The sequence below is a fragment of the Mizuhopecten yessoensis genome, unplaced genomic scaffold (genome assembly GCF_002113885.1).
Source record: "Mizuhopecten yessoensis strain PY_sf001 unplaced genomic scaffold, ASM211388v2 scaffold10359, whole genome shotgun sequence".
NCBI classification, from domain to species: Eukaryota; Metazoa; Mollusca; class Bivalvia; order Pectinida; family Pectinidae; genus Mizuhopecten; species Mizuhopecten yessoensis.
In genome coordinates, this window is record NW_018408507.1 from 102,180 (window position 1) to 124,154 (window position 21,975).

General features: G+C 37.8%; 1 protein-coding gene across 3 annotated transcripts in view; it reads right to left on the bottom strand.

The window, feature by feature from the left end:
• The window catches only part of LOC110460329 (cAMP-regulated phosphoprotein 21-like), an 82,186-nt gene that overhangs the window by 27,979 nt on the left and 32,232 nt on the right, over window positions 1–21,975 (bottom strand). For 2 of the 3 annotated variants that reach the window (XM_021513169.1, XM_021513171.1), the window contains one exon: window positions 555–696. In XM_021513169.1, coding sequence (XP_021368844.1) covers window positions 555–687 — 133 coding nt within the window. In that variant the 5' untranslated portion in view covers window positions 688–696. Of the gene's footprint in view, window positions 1–554; window positions 697–13,439; window positions 14,017–21,975 lie in introns of those variants that run through there. The other variant, XM_021513170.1, reaches the window with a different exon arrangement.

The following is a 21,975-nucleotide window of genomic DNA, read 5'->3' on the forward strand; positions in this document are numbered from 1 at the left end:
TTTTGTTGACCTTTGTCCATGGAAGGTCCCTGCAAAATTTCATTGAAATTGGTTCAGGGGTTTTGGAGAAGAAGTCGAAAATGTAAATTGTTTACGGACGCACGACGGACGACGGACGACGGACGACGGACGACGACGGACAAAAGGCGATCGCAATAGGTCACTTGAGACTTTGTCTCAGGTGACCTAAAAATTGAAGAAAAAAATACACTTGGTATATGCGATAGAATCGGAGACATCTATCAGAAAACAAGGTTCACAAAGACGACACCAAATGCCTTTCGACCCCTACTAACTAATAATTCTCACTCTGCACCATAAGGTTCTGTAGAAGAATCCAGTTTTAGGAGAGGTTGATAGTAGTCGTAGACATGATGCTACACCATCATATTAGGTCCCAGGCACTTTGTGAAAGGTAAGTTAAAAAGAAAAGGACATTTTTGGAAAAACCTTCATAGGGTACCTAAAACTTGCGTGGAGAATACTGACAAGTAGTTACTATGTGTGGGAGAACTAGGAAATAATTTAACAGATAGGTTATTGTATATTTATACCTGCTACAATAGTGGCATCTGATTGGTCAGATCCTGGACTGTTTTCCTCCTCATCAGCCTCCTCTATCTCGGGCTGCTTGCGTAGAGTTTTCGTGCCTCTGCTGTCAGATCTATATTCAGTGGCCATGGTCATGGAGGTGGGCTGAATAAGAGAGGAGACAACTTATAAACACAATAGTGAATGAAAAGGCACAGAAATTAAACAAGACATTTTTATAGTGATGTAAAAAATGTACAAGGTGATAATGACCTAATTATGGTATGTGTAAAACTGTGGAAATTGTAAAAGTCAAATCTTCCATAGTGTTCAAAGAGAGGGAAAGAAACAGGTAACCTTGACTATGTTATGGTGCACAACACACCTTCATCATTAGATGTTAAAGCACAGGATGTCTGGTAGATATACCCCCACTCCCCACAAAAATGGTGTAATGTGACCTTTGACCTTTTCACATTAACTGATGACCACCAAAATTTAATCAAGTGTAGAACTTGACATCACAAATGAGGATATCAATAAATGTTAAATCTGTTGAGGGGATCTCTTGAGATATCTTGTACACAAGTTATTAAGGGTGCACGAATACACATATTGACAAAGATATTACTAAATAATCCCCTCCACCCAGTCGGGAGTATAATAGTGGCATGGAATAAATTTCCTTTATTATTCAGTGAAGATGAAAATTCAAGTCACTATGACCTTGTTATGATGTGGGACAAACCTGCACCTCTAGATGTAACAGCACACAAAGTTAAGTAAAGCTGTTAGAATGGAGGACATGGCTTCCACAACAGAATCTTTAAATTTCATGAATCTGCACAAGAGGTGAAGAAACCTTGGCCCAGAAAACAAATACTGTTTGTGGAGCAAAAAATATAGGTCACTGAAACCTAGGTTTAGTGAGTGTCCCAAAACATTCACCTAAACAACTGACCCAAAACATTCACCTAAACAACTGTCCCAAAACATTCACCTAAACAAATGTCCTAAAAATATTCACCTAAATAACTGTCCTAAAAATATTCACCTAAACAACTGTCCCAAAACATTCACCTAAATAACTGTCCTAAAAATATTCACCTAAACAACTGTCCCAAAACATTCACCTAAACAACTGTCCCAAAACATTCACCTAAACAACTGTCCCAAAACATTCACCTAAACTGTCCCAAAATATTCACCTAAATAACTGTCCTAAAACATTCACCTAAACAACTGTCCCAAAACATTCACCTAAACAACTGTCCCAAAACATTCACCTAAACAACTGTCCCAAAACATTCACCTAAACAACTGTCCCAAAACATTCACCTAAACAACTGTCCCAAAACATTCACCTAAACAACTGTCCCAAAACATTCACCTAAACAACTGTCCCAAAACATTCACCTAAACAACTGTCCCAAAACATTCACCTAAACAACTGTCCCAAAACATTCACCTAAACAACTGTCCCAAAACATTCACCTAAACAACTGTCCCAAAACATTCACCTAAACAACTGTCCCAAAACATTCACCTAAACAACTGTCCCAAAACATTCACCTAAACAACTGTCCCAAAACATTCACCTAAACAACTGTCCCAAAACATTCACCTAAACAACTGTCCCAAAACATTCACCTAAACAACTGTCCCAAAACATTCACCTAAACAACTGTCCCAAAACATTCACCTAAACAACTGTCCCAAAACATTCACCTAAACAACTGTCCCAAAACATTCACCTAAACAACTGTCCCAAAACATTCACCTAAACAACTGTCCCAAAACATTCACCTAAACAACTGTCCCAAAACATTCACCTAAACAACTGTCCCAAAACAGTCACCTAAACAGCTGTCCCAAAACATTCACCTAAACAGCTGTCCCAAAACATTCACCTAAACAACTGTCCTAAAACATTCACCTAAACAACTGTCCCAAAAACAACTGTCCCAAAACATTCACCTAAACAACTGTCCCAAAACATTCACCTAAACAACTGTCCCAAAACAATTATGGATGGACAAACACATGTGCCAAGAACATGAATACTGTTATTCTATATGAATTACCCAGAACCCATTTTCTCAAGCAGGGGCATAAAAACTGTGGAGGACCTCAATATTTGAAAGATTTATTTCCTTTATCTATGATCACATACTTAGGATCGAACTGATCAAACATTAGTACTAACACTGAATGTACCTTCAATGACAGGCTACCATGCATGAGTGTGGTCCTGTATAGACAATAAGATACCATCAGACAAGCTATACCAATGTACACACTACCAATATATAGGCGATGGACCAGACCACAGCTATGTATTGTCAACATGGACCTCCTTTTACCAGTGTATCGGTTCAGAAATGGAAGAATCACAACAACTTGCCATTTGTTCCAGTAAATTGAATGGTGCGGTGCGGTGATGTAACACATTTTTATCCCTTTTCATCCACTAATCTCAGTTGTGTAGTACAGACAAGGCATTTGCCGCTCGCCGTGGTGATATGACGTCAATGGAGGCGTGCGGCTATTACACGGAGATGTTTATAGTAGTCAGGCTTGGCAGCCTCCGTATCTCCTAGAGTTAATACAGCATCATTATGCTGCTGTGTTTATTTTGCCACTATTTACATCGTGACAAGCCAAAATATAGTATATAATTGACGGAGACAAAACAATGTCACCTCCCCCACAATGTAACATGATTGGTATACGGACCAAATATCTTATGGAACTGAATGACATGTACACACATCAGACTCCGGAACCTACCTACATGTACACACCAACTCTCCAGCCTTCACACCAAGGCAACAAGTGCAAAAATCAAACCAACAGAAAACATTGGCGACAGATCCTGACTGCCCCCTATAATCCTTGATCAGAAAATTCAAATGTCTCAATAAGGGCAGCTACGACAGTGTGATAAACGATGATTCTATACTGTTTGATAAATAACCATAAACATAAACAAAATACTACTGCCATGAACAAAAACCATTAACAACTCTCATACATATTAAATACATTACTGTCTTAAGCACACAACTATTGATGATTAGAACAGACTTATACCAAATGATCAATCAAAACTATCATTGAGACCGATGGCTTTAGGGCTATTGGAACTGTAGAGGATATTGGCTGTGTGTAAACCAGCAGTAATGATTGAAAACAGTTTAATGGAAGCTGGAAACGTCTAGGATAAAAACTACAACAACAAGAAAAGTCCTAGGAGATAATAAGATTTGGTGTGTAAGTAGGTGGCAGCAGGCTGTAGGGCAGCAGCTGGTACACCCCCTCACTCCAATCACCACCCCCACATGTGCGTCGCCACATTACTTCCCATTATATCCAGCGAGCTCTTACGTCAATGCCCTCCTACGTATCCATCACGTATACACCAGTATACCCCAAATAATCAATTTGCATTTTACTTGTGAATGGAGATTTCATCCTCTGGTGCCAAGACAGAAGCACTGTGTACAGGGCAGACTCCAACAAATATGGTCAGGCTATACAACAACAAATCTATGTGCAGCAAAAAATAGTTTTCCTGGGATGTGATTTACTGATCTCATAATTGACAATTTTTCTCTAAATGTCATCAAAACTTGTTATTCTCTGTATATATATACAAGGCTAGCTTCTACACTCATCTGTCTTCAATAGAAATCTGTCTGAACTGTTGATACCACTATTTACTGTCTACACTGAACATCTGTCTATACTGACATCTGTCTATACTGATATCTGTCTACACTGACATCTGTCTATACTGGACATCTGTCTACACTGACATATGTCTACACTGGACATCTGTTTACTGAACATCTGTCTATACTGATATATGTCTACACTGAACATCTGTCTGCACTGATATCTGTCTACACTGAACATGTCTACACTGACATCTGTCTACACTGACATCTGTCTATACTTATACCTGTCTACAATGGCCATGTCTACACTTCACTAGTTGTCCACTCTGAGCAGCTGTCTACATTGAACAATCCATCACCTAGACACCAGATGGACTATGCAGTTATCAATGATCTGATAGTTATTTAGATTTAGCTACCCTACATATATACACCGTGTTCAATTCTCAGTATCAACCTTCTGCAATTTTGTTTCGCGAACAAATTCAAAGTATCCCATACAACACTATTTTAGATAGTCAATACTTAACGCAAATCTCTATCAACAGGGTAAGGAATTACTTTAACCCCTTTTTCAGGACTGAATGTAAGGAAACATTTAAACATCACAACTAAAAGACCTATTCTGTAGATAGACGAATTGTGAAAAAATGACTTTCGTCATTAAAGAGACCAAAAGTACCAAATTGTTAACAGATATACACAGGTTGATTTGACCCACCCTACCTCAGTCAACTGTGTACTGACTGCCCGCCTCATCCAACAGGTACGTTACAGGTAACACCGATTCCAGACACAAATTAAATGCATTATGTACGAATACAACTTAATTAGCCCAAATCATACTCCATTTTAGCCGAATCAATAACACATTAACTTTGCTGGATGAAAGTGAACATTGGTCTAACAAACATTACAGGGTAGGTCATGCCGAGTGGCACTGACATTACCAGTAAATACACCCTGTAATCAGCCAGATTTTAGATCAGAACAACCTGACCCCTTTAGCTATTGTGAAAAATGCAACTTGGACAAAAAATGTTGTCTTATCTTTTGTGTTGGTGATTGAATCCTGGGTTTCCACAGTTGGGTATTCTAGATAAAGAATCATTAAGTGGGCAACGAGGATATTAACATCGCTGGTGTTTGTCCTAATGAACAAATTATGCTAATATGACACACATTCACGTATCTTTATAGAAAATCACACGAAAATGTGGGCCAATGGTATATACAGACAGGAAAGCATCAAGATGCTGCTAATAGATTGTGACATTGTTGTTTTTCCCTGGTGTGGTCTTCAATTCTAAGTTACTGCCAAGTGTGCCCAAGCCCACATCCATTCCGACAACAGAAGTATCCTCCACAGAGTCCAAAACGATGGGAAGTGTTGATTCTCAGGAGTGACATCCACAGAGTCCAAAACGATGGGAAGTGTTGATTCTCAGGAGTGACAGAAGCTTTGGCAGTACTGGAATCACCAGGTTTGCTTGATTGTAGATGACAACTTAACATGAGATGACAGACCAAACACCTGGTCAAAAAGCAGTTATTCCTTTTAGAATGTCAGACTTTTCATTAACTCATCAAATCGATTCATGTCGTACATATATATTTTGCACACCTCCAGTTACAGTTGATGTGGCTGTTATAATGACCTGACAGCCAGGGCGGTAAACGGACATTACATTTACACCCTAGGGTGAAGTTTGACAGGAATTGTCGTCCCGGTAGTGTGGTGAACATTCAATATTTTGCTGTTACAGCAGAATTTGAGGGCACTAATTAACTCTGAGATGAGCTGTTGTACTCGATGTAATGATGACCTATGTGGACCTGTCGCTACCTCAGTGATAATTACACACCCCGGCTACAGCACAGTGACAGGGAGTTATGTCCCTTGGGGTCCTCCTCTTCCTGTTGAACCAGCTGCCGTACTTGACTTGTGTGTACTACATACACTTCATAATAATCTTTGATCTCCCAAACTTGACCATCAAATGCTAGCATTGACTTCAGTAATAATTTCATTAGCCAATCATAGATGGTCATTAAGCAAGAACATCGGACCACACCTAAAAAGGGGTGTCAACATCAATCAATTTTGTAATGATCACACTTAATGTAACTTCAAAGTGCAATTTGATTACAAGGAATTATATCCATGGTTTCTGAATGAATAGAAAAATAATCTTACTAAACATTATTCAAGTATTTATTATATTTATACCAATTCATCTATTATAATTGAAACTTATGAAATTCCTAAAGTCTACTGATCAGAGTGCAGTTGGCTAATAAATTACGTAGATTGTAGTGTCAGTCATTTTATTACAACAAAATCTAATGTTGTTAGGTATCTTGTGGAAACTGACAGATAAGCACTCTCCAAAATTTACCATAATATATCAGTGCTTTTTTTTACCTAAATTCTACAGCAGTCTGTTCCTTTATGAATTGGCAACATAAAGCATTATTTTTCTTGAAATTCAGAATATATTCCTCATTTTTTTGGGCATTTTGGGGAAATTAAAGGCACTTTTTAGCTGAGGGAAACAGCCTGTATTCAGCTGTAAAACTGAGCAAAATATATATATATATATACCTTCCATCAGTTTTTGACAGTCATATACAAATCCCTGAAAATATTTTTTAAATACTGCATAAAAAACCTTTGTTGTTTATTTAGTTTTGTAGTTTTCATGGTTGCAGTGAAATGACCAATATCAGTACTGTAATTTATAAAACAATTTAACTGATTCGACTGCAAACAACCAGAAAACCACAGAAGTTGGTATCATTAGAAATAGTGTGTAGACATATTCACCTAAGTCATGAGAAAGGACCCAAGATTGTTTCATGTTATATACATGTACCGTACATATTTTAGATATTGTGGGGCGATCCATAGTCCTCCAATGGTGTATAGGCAACATCACAATGAAAGAACAAAATTATTTTCCGTGTCAATTTTCAACCAGACAAAACTTGTGCATCAAAGGCAACTCCTGGCAAAATATGCTCCAGACAAACTCCATTAATAACTGGAGTCAGTGTGGTCAAAATATAGGTCACAGTGACCTAGTAAGAGATATGCCCCATACCAACAGCTTCAACACTTTGGGTTAGAGGTCAAAATATAGTAACAGTGACCTACTTTATGCATACCATACTCTGCTATTTCAAGATGTATCTGGATATCAAATTTGATACAACTCCAGGTGAAATATTCTAGAAAATATGGGATGGAAGGAAAGATGGAATGTGAAATATGGAAGACAAAATGGAAATACATGGATGTAATGATAAGTCCTTGATCTCTCTAGTAGTATAATAAATAAGATTCTGGACATCATTTTGTTTCTACATAACTCAATCATCTTTAAACCAATTAAGTGTGAAAATTACTCTACAATATTTCAATATTATTCAACCAACCAATTGGTCTCTTCATAACGAAGAAAATTGTTGCTATTATGAGAAGTTCCTGATAGGTTTAAAGCTTAGAACCACAGGCACCTTTTACATTCTTCAAAAGTTGTACTCAGAAGCTGTCAGAGGTTAACCTTTTAACCAAACAGACATCATTTACTGTTGTAACAACATACAATTTTATGGTATCAAACCTACACCTACTACAGATGGATGTCCCAATGTAAGTCTCACAGTGTGGATCTGCCTATAGAACTCCCATAGGCTGACATATATCAAACACCTACTACAGAGGGATGTGCCAATATAAGTCTCACAATGTGTATCTTCCTATAGAACTCCCCTAGACTGACATATATCATACACCTTCTACAGATGGATGTCCCAATGTAAGTCTCACAGTGTGGATCTGCCTATGGAACTCCCCTAGACTGACATATATCATACACCTTCTACAGATGGATGTCCCAATGTAAGTCTCACAGTGTGGATCTGCCTATAGACCTCCCCTAGACTGACATATATCAATCACCTACTACAGATGGATGTCCCACTCTAAGACTCACAGTGTGTATCTGCCTATAGAACTCCCCTAGACTGGGATATAGCAAACACCTACTACAGATGGATGCCCCAATCTAAGTCTCACAGTGTGGATCTGCCTATGGAACTCCCCTAGACTGACATATATCATACACCTTCTACAGATGGATGTCCCAATGTAAGTCTCACAGTGTGGATCTGCCTATAGAACACCCCTACACTGACATATATCAAACACCTACTACAGATGCATGTCCCAATCTAAGTCTCACAATTTGGATCTGCCTATAGAACTCCCCTTGACTGAGATATATCAAACTCCTACTACAGATGGATGTCCCAATGTAAGTCTCACAGTGTGGATCTGCCTATAGACCTCCCCTAGACTGACATATATCAAACACCTACTACAGAGGGATGTGCCAATATAAGTCTCACAATGTGTATCTGCCTATAGAACTCCCCTAGGCTGAAATATATCAAACACCTACTACAGATGCATGTCCCAATCTAAGTCTCACAATTTGGATCTGCCTATAGAACTCCCCCAGACTGACATATATCAAACACCTACTACAGATGCATGTCCCAATCTAAGTCTCACAAGGTGGATCTGCCTATAGAACTCCCATAGGCTGACATATATCAAACACCTACTACAGATGGATATCCCAATCTAAGTCTCCCCATGTGGATCTGCCTATAGAACTCGCCTAGACTGAGATATATCAAACACCTACTACAGATGGATTTCCCAATCTAAGTCTCACAGTTTGTATCTTCCTATAGAACTCCCCTAGACTGAGATATATCAAACACTTACTTCAGATGGATGTCCCAATCTAAGTCCCACAGTGTGGATCTGCCTATAGACCTCCCCTAGACTGACATATATCATACACCTTCTACAGATGGATGTCCCAATCTAAGGCTCACAATGTGTATCTGCCTATAGAACTCCCCTAGGCTGAAATATATCAAACACCTACTACAGATGGACGTCCCAATCTAAGTCTCACAGTGGGGATCTGCCTATAGAACTCCCCTATACTGACATATATCAAACACCTACTACAGATGCATGTCCCAATCTAAGTCTCACAAGGTGGATCTGCCTATAGAACTCCCATAGGCTGACATATATCAAACACCTACTACAGATGGAGGTCCGAATCTAAGTCTCACAATGTGGATCTGCGTATAGAACTCCCCTAGACTGACATATATCATACACCTTCTACAGATGGATGTCCCAATCTAAGGCTCACAATGTGTATCTGCCTATAGAACTCCCCTAGACTGGGATATAGCAAACACCTACTACAGATGGATGTTCCAATCTAAGTCTCACAATGTGGATCTGCCTATAGAACACCCCTACACTGACATATATCAAACACCTACTACAGAGGGATGTCCCAATCTAAGTCTCACCATGTGGATCTGCCTATAGAGCTCCCCTAGACTGACATATATCATACACCTTCTACAGATGGATGTCCCAATGTAAGTCTCACAGTGTGGATCTGCCTATAGACCTCCCCTAGACTGACATATATCAATCACCTACTACAGATGGATGTCCCAAACTAACACTCACAATGTGGATCTGCCTATAGAACACCCCTACACTGACATATATCAAACACCTACTACAGATGCATGTCCCAATCTAAGTCTCACAATTTGGATCTGCCTATAGAACTCCCCTAGGCTGACATACATCAAACACCTACTACAGATGGAAGTCCGAATCTAAGTCTCACAATGTGGATCTGCCTATAGAACTCCCATAGGCTGACATATATCAAACACCTACTACAGATGGAAGTCCGAATCTAAGTCTCACAATGTGGATCTGCCTATAGAACTCCCCTAGGCTGACATATATCAAACACCTACTACAGATGGATCTCCCAATCTAATTCTCACAATGTGGATCTGCCTATAGAACTCCCCTTGACTGAGATATATCAAACTCCTACTACAGATGGATGTCCCAATCGAAGTCTCACAGTGTGGATCTGCCTATAGAACTCCCCTAGACTGAGATATATCAAACCCCTACTACAGATGGATGTCCCAATCTAAGACTCACAATGTGGATCTGCCTATAGAACTCCCCTAGACTGAGATATATCAAACACCTACTAAAGATGGATGTCCCAATCTAAGTCTCACAGTGTGGATCTGCCTATAGAACTCCCCTAGACTGAGATATATCGGGGTATTGATCTATAACAGATGACACATTAGTATCGTCAATGTAATGTTTCCATAAGGATATACTCTACAAACATATGGCTCTCTCCCACTACTTTGATTTGTTTAGGGAACTCTCATCCATGAAACTAGAAACTAGTCTGAATTTTTAAATCTGACTCTATGTTGTGAGTCAGAGCTGGTACGTCATGACGCGAGTGCTTTCAATATAATTTTGTGCGTTATGGTGGACCTATTGGGTCATTTTATAGCATTCACACATCTTTAGGCAGTAGAAGAATCAATTATTGTTTGATACATTGCTTGTAACCCAAAACCAAAAAATCCTGCAATTTGTGTCTTTTGCTCATCAAAGCTAGCTGTCTTTTTTGATGTCTGGATCTTGAAGGTATTGCTATGATATTGTGTCAGTTCAGCCAAAACTATCATTTAGTCCAGTAGTTATTACGAAGTATTTAGCCCCTAGTTAACAAATTTTGGTCATTTGTCACAGCTGTGGAATTACTTTTCTTTAACTCTAATACATCAGAGTTCACATATAAGTACAAAAAGAATTGTCTGGTGCTTTCATGATGAAATATCATATCACATCAAACTATTTCAATAGAAATTTAGACCTAGATTAATTATTTAACTAAAGGAGATAATCAAAATTTAAAGAGAAAATGAATTTTAAATTTCAAAATAAGTAAAAACTGTTCCTAGATTTAGAGAAAAATTAGGAAAAAGTTTGGGTCTCATTATCCCATATAACAAATATCCCATATAACAAATATTTCATAACTCCCTCATACAACTTATAACACAAAACACATTAGATATTAAACAAAAAGTACACTATATAAATATAAACAGCATGAGTTATAGTGTCCAAATATTATGAATGATATCAAATCACCAAACCTAAAACAAAAAAGATATGCTGAGGAAAATAAAAATGAAATTAGTCTTTGAATAAATCTATAAAGATTATACAAACCATAATCTCCTACAAGGAATTGTCTGTCGTACTGTCCAGCAGCCATGTCCTTCACATTCTACTGATCCCTCTTTACCTACTCAACAGACCTACAGCTGACCAATGCCTCTAGCCACACAGTGCCTGTGTCGTATTGTCCAGCAGCAGTGGCCTTCACATTCTACTGATCCCGCCCTACCTACTCAACAGACCAACAGCTGACCAACACCTCTAGCCACACAGTGCCTGTGTCCTATTGTCCAGCAGCAGTGGCCTTCACATTCTACTGACCCTGCCCTACCTACTCAACAGACCAACAGCTGAACAACTAGCCACATTTGTAAACTTCTGTCCAATATATCTCCAGTTATTTCTCATATGTGTTGATTTAATATAGCATTACTGAAATTTGTAACTCTATCACCAGGAACCGCTATACATCACTTCCTGTCACTAGGAACCGCTACATATCACTTCCTGTTATACAAGTTATGGCTACACATCACTTCCTGTTATACAAATTACTGCTACATATCACTTCCTGTGTCACTGGTGACCACAACACATCACTTCCTGTGTCACTGGTGACCATAACATATCACTTCCTGTGTCACTGGTGACCACAACACATCACTTCCTGTGTCACTGGTGACCACAACACATCACTTCCTGGGTGACTGGTGACCACAACACATCACTTCCTGTGTCACTGGTGACCACAACACATCACTTCCTGTGTCACTGGTGACCACAACACATCATTTCCTGTGTCACTGGTGACCACAACACATCACTTCCTGTGTCACAGGTGAACACTACACAACTCTTACTGTATCACTATAGTATACACTAAATACACTTTCCTGAACCACTAGTATACACTACATAGGAATTCCTGTACAAGTGGTTTACATCACATACAACTTTTCTGTATCACTAGTATACATAACACATCATTTCCTTTATCACTAGTATACACTTTATATATGTTTGTGAAGTTTCATGAATATCTGTTGAGAGAGCCTTTTTCTGTAAAATTCTTTTTTTTTAGAAAATAGGTCAATGTCATTTCTTTTGCACAGTTTGTGACACTCGATACGAGCAAGCCAATGATTAAATAAAGTAACACGTCTTTTGGCCTATCAATACTTTTAAGCATTTTCAAGTTTGAACCCTGTGACCTATCAAGGCTACAGGTCAAGGTTTTCTGTTTGCAATCTTTGTAGCACTTCATGCCAGAAACTACAGGCCAACTTTTATGACTTAACAAATTTGATCACAGTGACTTTGAATATGGGTCAAGGTCATTTTTATCCCCAAAGTTTGTATCATTACTTTAGTTCTTTTGGTTCTTCTATGGATTTCATTTGAATGTCTAAATAGATTTGACTTTTATGACCTTCAATATAGGTCAAGGTCATATATTGCAGCAAACATTGAAGCGGTCAATGCCAGCCTCTTTGTTTTATGTGAATGTTTTCAGATGTAAATATTGTACAATGTGATTTTTTCTTTCGCAAACTTTGTTAACATCACTAAGGGTGTTACATGATAAATATCAAAACACAGAATGTTGGTTTGTTAATAGAAGATATTTTTTTGGTATCAAATTTTAACTCCCCTTTTGGGCCCCTAAAATGAGCAAACCGCTTTTCCATTGCAAATCTGGAACTCAATCACCTAGGAATACTCCATAGCAAATTTTGTTGAAATTGATCCAATGGTTTTCATGAAGAAACTGTTTAAAGAAAAATATTACAAACGATGGAAGACTGCTAACGGATGACAATGGATTGACATTACCCACTTAGCCTTTTCGTCTAGGTGAGTGGTATGGAAAGTGTTTCACCTTCTCAAAAGGATAAGTGTACTAAAATAACTTCAATCCTATAACACTAGTGCACAACACACTATTACCTAATCTTCCGGGTAGTATTATCACTAAACACTACTTCCTGTATCTATAGTTACAACTGGTACTTTCTGTACCAGTAGGTCTCGACCATTCCTCTTAACATTTAGTTCATCAACACTGATGTTAAGTACTTTGAACATGCCACCTGTACAGCTACCTGTTAATCCTTTGTGTGCTGCCACCAAGCCTCTCAACATTCCTCAACGCCAGCACGGCCACTTGTTAATCCCACCACTACAACCAACATTTAAATCCTAATTCTTGTTGTAATTCCCGGAATGTCACCAATATTCCTCTTCTTCCTGTTAGTCCCAGCACACTCACTATCACCAGAATACTACCTGTGACTGCTCCTCCACCACACTATATCACAGGACTTCTCCCTCCACCTATAGCCCGTCAGCTGTATCATAATAGTGATACAGTAGAGATTCAGTCACATGTCATCTACCCAGTGACAATACTGGAGCAGGGACAGCCAGTTGCAGGTGCAGACAGCCAAAATACACAGCTTCACAAAGGCATTAGTGTTTTTGAATGCTTGGCAAGAGAAGACCAAGAAAAAACCTTCATGGTGACGCTAACCTTGAATGGTTTATCGTGGGATTCTCATATTTTTCTACATCTTTCATTCATCTTGATTGCCAATAAAAGAGATGTTGGCTGATGAGCAGGATGAGCTAGTTTGTGTCAGTGGCAGCAAGCAGTATGAAGGAGGCCAGCAGCCAGGTACACACATGCCAACCCAGCTGACATCACTACACAGCATCCTTACAACCCACATGTATACCACAAGCCATATGTGATGTCTTAGCCAGGCCACACTAGTACTTGTATACAATATCCCTATGATCTGTACCTGTACTGTAGCTGTGTTGTACCAGTACTGTACCTTTGTTGTACAAGAACTGAACCTGTGCTGTATCAGTACTGTAACTGTGTTGTACCAGTATTGTACCTGTATTGTACCTGTATTGTGCCATTGTTATATTTGTCTTTTACCAGTACTGTACCTGTTGTACCAGTACTGTTCCTGTGTTGTACCAGTACTGTACCCATACTGTACCTGTATTGTGCCATTATTGTACCTGTGCTGTACCTAAACTGTACCTGTGTTGTTCCAGTACTAAACCTGTGTTGTACCAGTACTAAACCTGTGTTGTACCAGTACTGTACCTGTGTTGTACCTGTACTGTTCCTGTGTTGTACCAGTACTTCACCTGTGTTGTACCAGAACTGTACATGTGTTGGTTGAACCAGTACTGTATACTGTACCTGTGTTGTACCAGTACTGTACCTATGTTGTACCAGAACTGTACCAGTGTTGTAGTAATACTGTACCTGTGTTGTACCAGAACTGTACCTGTATTGTACCAATACTGTACCTGTGTTGTACCAGTACTGTACCTATGTTGTAACAGAACTGTACCTGTGTTGTAGTAATACTGTTCCTGTGTTGTACCAGTACTGTTCCTATGTTGTACCAGAACTGTACCTGTGTTGTAGTAATACTGTACCTGTGTTGTACCAGTACTGTGCCTGTGTTGTACCAGTACTGTACCTATGTTGTTCCAGAACTGTACCTGTGTTGTAGTAATACTGTACCTGTGTTGTACCAGTACTGTACCTATGTTGTTCCAGAACTGTACCAGTGTTGTAGTAATACTGAACCTGTGTTGTACAAGAACTGTACCTGTATTGTACCAATACTGTACCTGTGTTGTACCAGAACTGTACCTGTGTTGTAGTAATACTGTACCTGTGTTGTACTAATACTGTACCTGTGTTGTACCAAAACTTTACCTGTGTTGTACCAATACTGTACCTGTGTTGTACCAATACTGTACCTGTGTTGTACCAGTACTGTACCTATGTTGTACCTAAACTGTACCTGTGTTGTACCAGAACTGTACCTGTGTTGTACCAATACTGTACCTGTGTTGTACCAGTACTGTACCTATGTTGTACCTAAACTGTACCTGTGTTGTACCAGAACTGTACCTGTGTTGTACCAGAACTGTACCTGTGTTGTACCAATACTGTACCTTTGTTGTGCCAGTACTGTACCTATGTTGTACCAAAACTGTACCTGTGTTGTACCAATACTTTACCTGTGTTGTACCAATACTGTACCTGTGTTGTACCAGTACTGTACCTGTGTTGTACCAATACTGTACCTGTGTTGTACCAATACTGTACCTGTGTTGTACCAGAACTGTACCTGTGTTGTACCAAAACTGTACCTGTGTTGTACCTGTGTCGTACCAGTACTGTTCCTATGTTGTATCTGTACAATACCTGTACTGTACCTGTGTTGCACCAGTACTATATCTGTGTTGTACCTGTGTTGTACCAGTACTTCGCCTGTGTTGTACCAGTACTTCTCCTGTGTTGTACCAGTACTTCACCTGTGTTGTACCAGAACTGTACATGTGTTGGTTGAACCAGTACTGTATACTGTACCTGTGTTGTACCAGTACTGTATACTGTACCTGTGTTGTACCAGAACTGTAAGTGTGTTGTGTTGTACCAGTACTGTACCTGTGTAGTACCAGAACTGTACCTGTGTTGTACCAGTACTTTGCCTGTGTTGTACCAGAACTGTACCTGTGTTGTACCAGTACTGTTAGTGTGTTGTACCAGAACTGTAAGTGTGTTGTACCAGTACTTTACCAGTGTTGTACCAATATATATATATACTGAACAGGTTGGGTTATTTTGCTGTTATGACTTATGCTGATATGCTTTTGTAACTTTTTTTTTTTTTTTTTTTTAAATCGTTAGTGAAGGACAGCTTCATTTTTCAAAGATCTTTAATAACAATAAATGCATGTTTGGTAATCTGATACTGTCATACAAAAATGTTTGTTCCTCTGCTGTTGAACTTGATAATGCTAAGGATCTGTCCCAGGCAGAGCAAAACACTGAAGAATTCCACTGTCGTTTTTCCGTGTTAGAGTCACCTGCCCCTGATTACCATTTCGACAATGTTGTAATCTTCCCTTGAATAGATTTCGTTTGAATAACGTTTCGTCTACAGAGTTGTGTCCCTTGCATTGAAAATCTCCAATTGCAAAAGTGTGGGGAAAAAATCTGTCGTTACTATGTACACAACGTCCTGGTGGCAGTCATCTCATGGCCGACACGCAAGCCCGACGTAAAAACGGCAGCTTAAAATGTTAATAAAATGCATTAACTGACAACAATAACAACAACGATGTCCAATATCAACTGCTAGACCACAACTATGCGACAAAACAAAGTGACACTCGTTCACACATTGAAGAGACGCTGACTACTGAGGCCCCTACTACTGACAATTTTACTGACGTCCGATGAGGATCCTGCAGTACTAGTGATCACGAATACGCCAATAACTTTTTAACCTGGTCGCAGGGTAGACGAGTGGTTGAACTCGCGGTGTTATCTGAATACCTGGACCAGAAAGGTTGTAAGGAATGCGGTACTAGGCTACGGTTGAGCAATACCCGACAGGAAAGTCATTTTGGCCTGAGAAGTATTTTATACATACAAGTAAGTGTATCACACGACATCACAATAGTCAGGATTATATTTCATATTTGTAATTTATATGCCCATTTTTACAATGTGATATTTTTATACCACAATATTGTATGTTGTTATTTGTGCATGGGTAAAAGTTTATTATTATTATATAGTGTGATATTTGTTATACCACAATATATATAGTATGTTTTTATCTGTATATAATGACAAAGTTTATTATAGCTATATAGTGTGATCTTTTTTATATCACACTATGGTATGTTGTTATCTGTACATAATGTGAAAGTTTATTATTGTTTTGTTCAGAATGTAAAAGTTTATTATTGTTGTATAGTGTGATTTTTTTTATATCACAACATAATATGTTATTTGTACAGTATGTAGAAATTTATTATTGTTGTGTAAAAAATGTGGAACTTTGTTTTTGTTGTTCATTGTGACATTTTTGCTATGACACAGTAAAGTACATTGTTTGTTATAATGTTATCCATACACAAAGTACAATTTGTTTTATATTGGTTATTACATTTGAAATAATGTTATTGGTTGGTAATGCCTACTGTATTACATTCGTATATACAAAGTGCTATATTGTATGTTGTAAATTGTATATATGACTTTTTGGGATTTAGAATTATTATTGTTACAAATGTAAGAGTTGTCTCTCTTTTTTGTTAAGTTTTTTTGTATGTTTATATTTTTTTTGTAGAATAAGTAAGTCTGCAGGTATTTATTTTTTGACACCTATATTTTCTTTTCGTCGTCCTAAATGTGCTGCATTGGCACTCGGAATTTTATTGATTCATGTAATGGGCTTTTTTGTTTGTTTTAGTATTATTGTTAGAAAATTACTCATTTTTCGTGTTTTTTTCATCAATATTGACATTGTTATAATTTTTTATGTGTTATATTTCTAATAAACCATTGTTACATCAAATAATATATGTTTGTTTCATTTTGTTCAATTGAAAAAAAATGAAAAAAAAAAATGAAATTTCATAATTTCCCAAAAGATCTGAAGAAACTCCTGCAAGGTATGGGTTATTGTTCAGAAATAATTTGCTTACACAATAGCGATGCTGTAGAAGTATTGTTCAGAAATGATTTGCTTACACAATAGCGATGCTGTAGAAGTATTGTTCAGATATGATTTGCTTACAGAATAGCGATGCTGTAGAAGTATTGTTCAGATATGATTTGCTTACACAATAGCGATGCTGTAGAAGTATTGTTCAGATATGATTTGCTTACACAATAGCGATGCTGTAGAAGTATTGTTCAGATATGATTTGCTTACACAATAGCGATGCTGTAGAAGTATTGTTCAGATATGATTTGCTTACACAATAGCGATGCTGTAGAAGTATTGTTCAGATATGATTTGCTTACACAATAGCGATGCTGTAGAAGTATTGTTCAGATATGATTTGCTTACAGAATAGCGATGCTGTAGAAGTAATGTTCAGATATGATTTGCTTACAGAATAGCGATGCTGTAGAAGTATTGTTCAGATATGATTTGCTTACAGAATAGCGATGCTGTAGAAGTATTGTTCAGATATGATTTGCTTACAGAATAGCGATGCTGTAGAAGTAATGTTCAGATATGATTTGCTTACACAATAGCGATGCTGTAGAAGTATTGTTCAGATATGATTTGCTTACAGAATAGCGATGCTGTAGAAGTAATGTTCAGATATGATTTGCTTACAGAATAGCGATGCTGTAGAAGTATTGTTCAGATATGATTTGCTTACAGAATAGCGATGCTGTAGAAGTAATGTTCAGATATGATTTGCTTACACAATAGCGATGCTGTAGAAGTATTGTTCAGATATGATTTGCTTACAGAATAGCGATGCTGTAGAAGTAATGTTCAGATATGATTTGCTTACACAATAGCGATGCTGTAGAAGAAGAAAAAATGCCTCGTTACATTTTTCGGCGGAGGGATGGGGATCCTTAAATATCTATGAAACAGAACCCTATTTCTTTATACCTTTGTATGATAGCTATATTACATGGACATTGCAATGTTAGTGATCCATCATTTACCTTGGTGAGATGTCCCACAATAAAGTACAACAACTTTATGTGAATTACATGCTTTTATTGGTATAAAATAGGTCAGTGACCCGCCCTGACGGAGATTTATAGACCATGTCAATCAATAGTCCTGGGCAGAGATTTGTTCTCCAACAACTTGCTATAGTAAAACCTAGTTAATTTAGGCCCAACAGTATCAGGAAAATAAATATCCAGGTGTTCATATACATATGAGTACACATGTTAGGTAATGCAGTTGAATACCTGTTTCGATTCAAACATTCGGCATGTTGTGGATGTTTTTTTGTTACCCCACCACCAAGTGTAGGATTCTTTACATAAAGTAAAGTTAAAATATTTACTTTGACTTCCTCTTTTGGACATTGCCCCCAAGAAGAAAGGATAGGTGGTGGTTTTGTTACACACACTGCATTCGTAGGTTAATCCCCTTGGCCAAGGCTAGTGATCCTTAATACCAATGTTGTTAAAATCTAGATAGTTAGAACAAGTAGTCTTATAAAAGTTGACAGAACGAAGACAATGACCCATGTGACAGAAAAACTTATTTTAATTTTTTAAACACATTTGACCCCTGTGACCTTGCAATTTTGGTAAGTGGGTCAAGATCACTTATTGGAAAGAAATAAATAGACCATCATTCTAGCATTTTACAGGCCCAATATCACCAGCCTAGGCCTCTGGGTTCTTCAGATTAAGTTGTCAGAAAAAAAAAATATACCCATAAGCAAGATGGACAGATTGACGGATGGACAACAGGGACGCCTCACTGTTGCATCACATTTAATGCCATTAAAGTTAAAAATTAAATGAATAAATGATGACATCAGTTATCCTTAGAGTCAAAGGCTATACAAGTCAGTCCATTTAAGCCTTTTTAGATGTTCAGATCTTAAGGTTTGTACTGATATACCATTTGATTCGGTTCAAACTTACCTGTCAGATAAGTTTGCTTACCTTTGATGACAAATTTCAGATTTTTAAACAGAGCACAAGACTTGTTAACAAAAACCTTTGTAAATGACTGGCTACAAAACTTATGTTTCCATTTAGGAACAAGATATCTCCGTCTCCATGCCACACATAATGACTTCAAAGGCAGTCATGTTAACAGGATGTCGGACAAGCTCAAGTCTAGTAGCTCCTATATAGCTATAAAACACCAGAAAGCTACCTACATTTAAGGAACCAGAATACATTCAAACTTTTCATACAAATTTGATCTAGAGAAGATTTGATCTAGAGAAGATTTTTACGACATAAAATGTTAATGTAACTTCAGCAAAAAGTGATGCACTAACACAAGAGCTGGGGCCTGAATAGACCATCTTGTGGTTTTCACTTATAGCATTTTGAATATGGTACACTAATCAAAAGAAAGTGATAAATAAAAGCTGAGAATAGGCAAAAGTTTTGTAACTATAAGTCTTTTACATGAATTAACTTTTGTTCCTATATTAGGCCTCAACCCTATGCTCACTTTATTATGCTGATCACATTGTCATCTGCTGCCTCCCACCACGTGCACTCTCTCCTAATCCCCTTCACCCAAGGACCCTGCCCTTCCCCTCTGCCAAAGAGGCCACACACTAGTACTGCATTTATACAACTTCGAGTCCCCTTGGCCAGGGAATACTAAACACCTGACGTTGTCCCAATCCATTTAGATTTTCCCTTCTGGCAGATGAGTTAAAAAAAAGCATTGTGGTTTTATACTATGCTGTAACTGGGGGGAAAGTAGCCTGTAATTGCTGAAAGTCAAATGGATACAGATGTCTATGGCCTATGACATGAATATAAGTCACAATAATTGAACCTATTTCACACAAGTATGAAATTATGTCTTATCAAAACCACATCCTAATACCATGTTACCATATAAAACCCCACAAAGTGTGTAAATTATTGTCAGATCAGAATGACCCTACACTGGTCCGTTTATCTCGTCAGGTAAATTATACAGGTAATGGCACATAATTGTCAATCCAATCCTCATCACTATCATACACAGAAACATCACTTCTGGCATGACTATCAATCTTTTTTCATATAACGTAATCAATAAAACCATTTCAACCTTAGTATGCAGACATAGCCAATAGTGACATCTTTCATGACCTGTAAATGTTCTAAGGGAGATAATCCTGACTTTCATTTCTTATTCGTAAGGCTGAAAGATCTAGAGGCCTCAACATGTCATTACAACACTTATTAATGACTTCTACAAGGCTAGTGTGTATGAATAATGTCTGGCGAAAGTAAACAAAGTTAAGTAACATTTCTCTGGTGGAATCGATGTAAAAGTAACATCCTATTTAAAGTAATACTGGCCTTAACCTTTGACCTCTGAAGGGAAAAGCAACCTGAAGCAAGCATTTTCAGTTAGGAAGCTGTGTTTATGATTTTTTTTTACAGAAACAAATTTTCTGTGACAATGACATACAAGTGATCTTGAACTGAAAGTCAATTCCATGCAATTACTTTTGATTAGGAAGCTGCAAATGAAGTTGGAGTACGTGTTATATGGTCCAGCTGAAACTAGAGTTACTGCACCAAACTATTTTATAGTACAAACGAACATGACCTTTGACCTAAAATCCCATGCACACATTTTCCAGCAGGAAATAGTGTATAAAGTTTGAGTGTTATCAGCCCCCAAGAGTGATTTTGTGAAAATTTAAATTTCTATATATAGTAAGGGCACCTTTGACCTTTGACCTTGGGATCTGAAAAGCAATTCGAAGTAAGCACCTTCCGTACAAACTTCAGAAGAGTATGAAGTTGGAGTCCGAGGATCCATTGGGAACATGATTTATTTTACAGAAACGGAGGTGAGATGGATACTGTTTATCAGTCTTGTACATTGAACATCGGGATGCAAGTTTTAAAGCTGACATCAGATACTCTCATACCTCCAGAGCATGCTTTTCTTTCCTTTCCAAAACATTCATACCACCCCTACGCTTTTTTTTTTTTTTTTTACCCTTGATAACATAGTATACCAACTTAATCATTTGATTCCGGCCTGGTTTGATCACCATACCATCAACGAAATAAACAATTTAAGTAAATGATTTGACCTCTCCTGTCAGTAACAATAT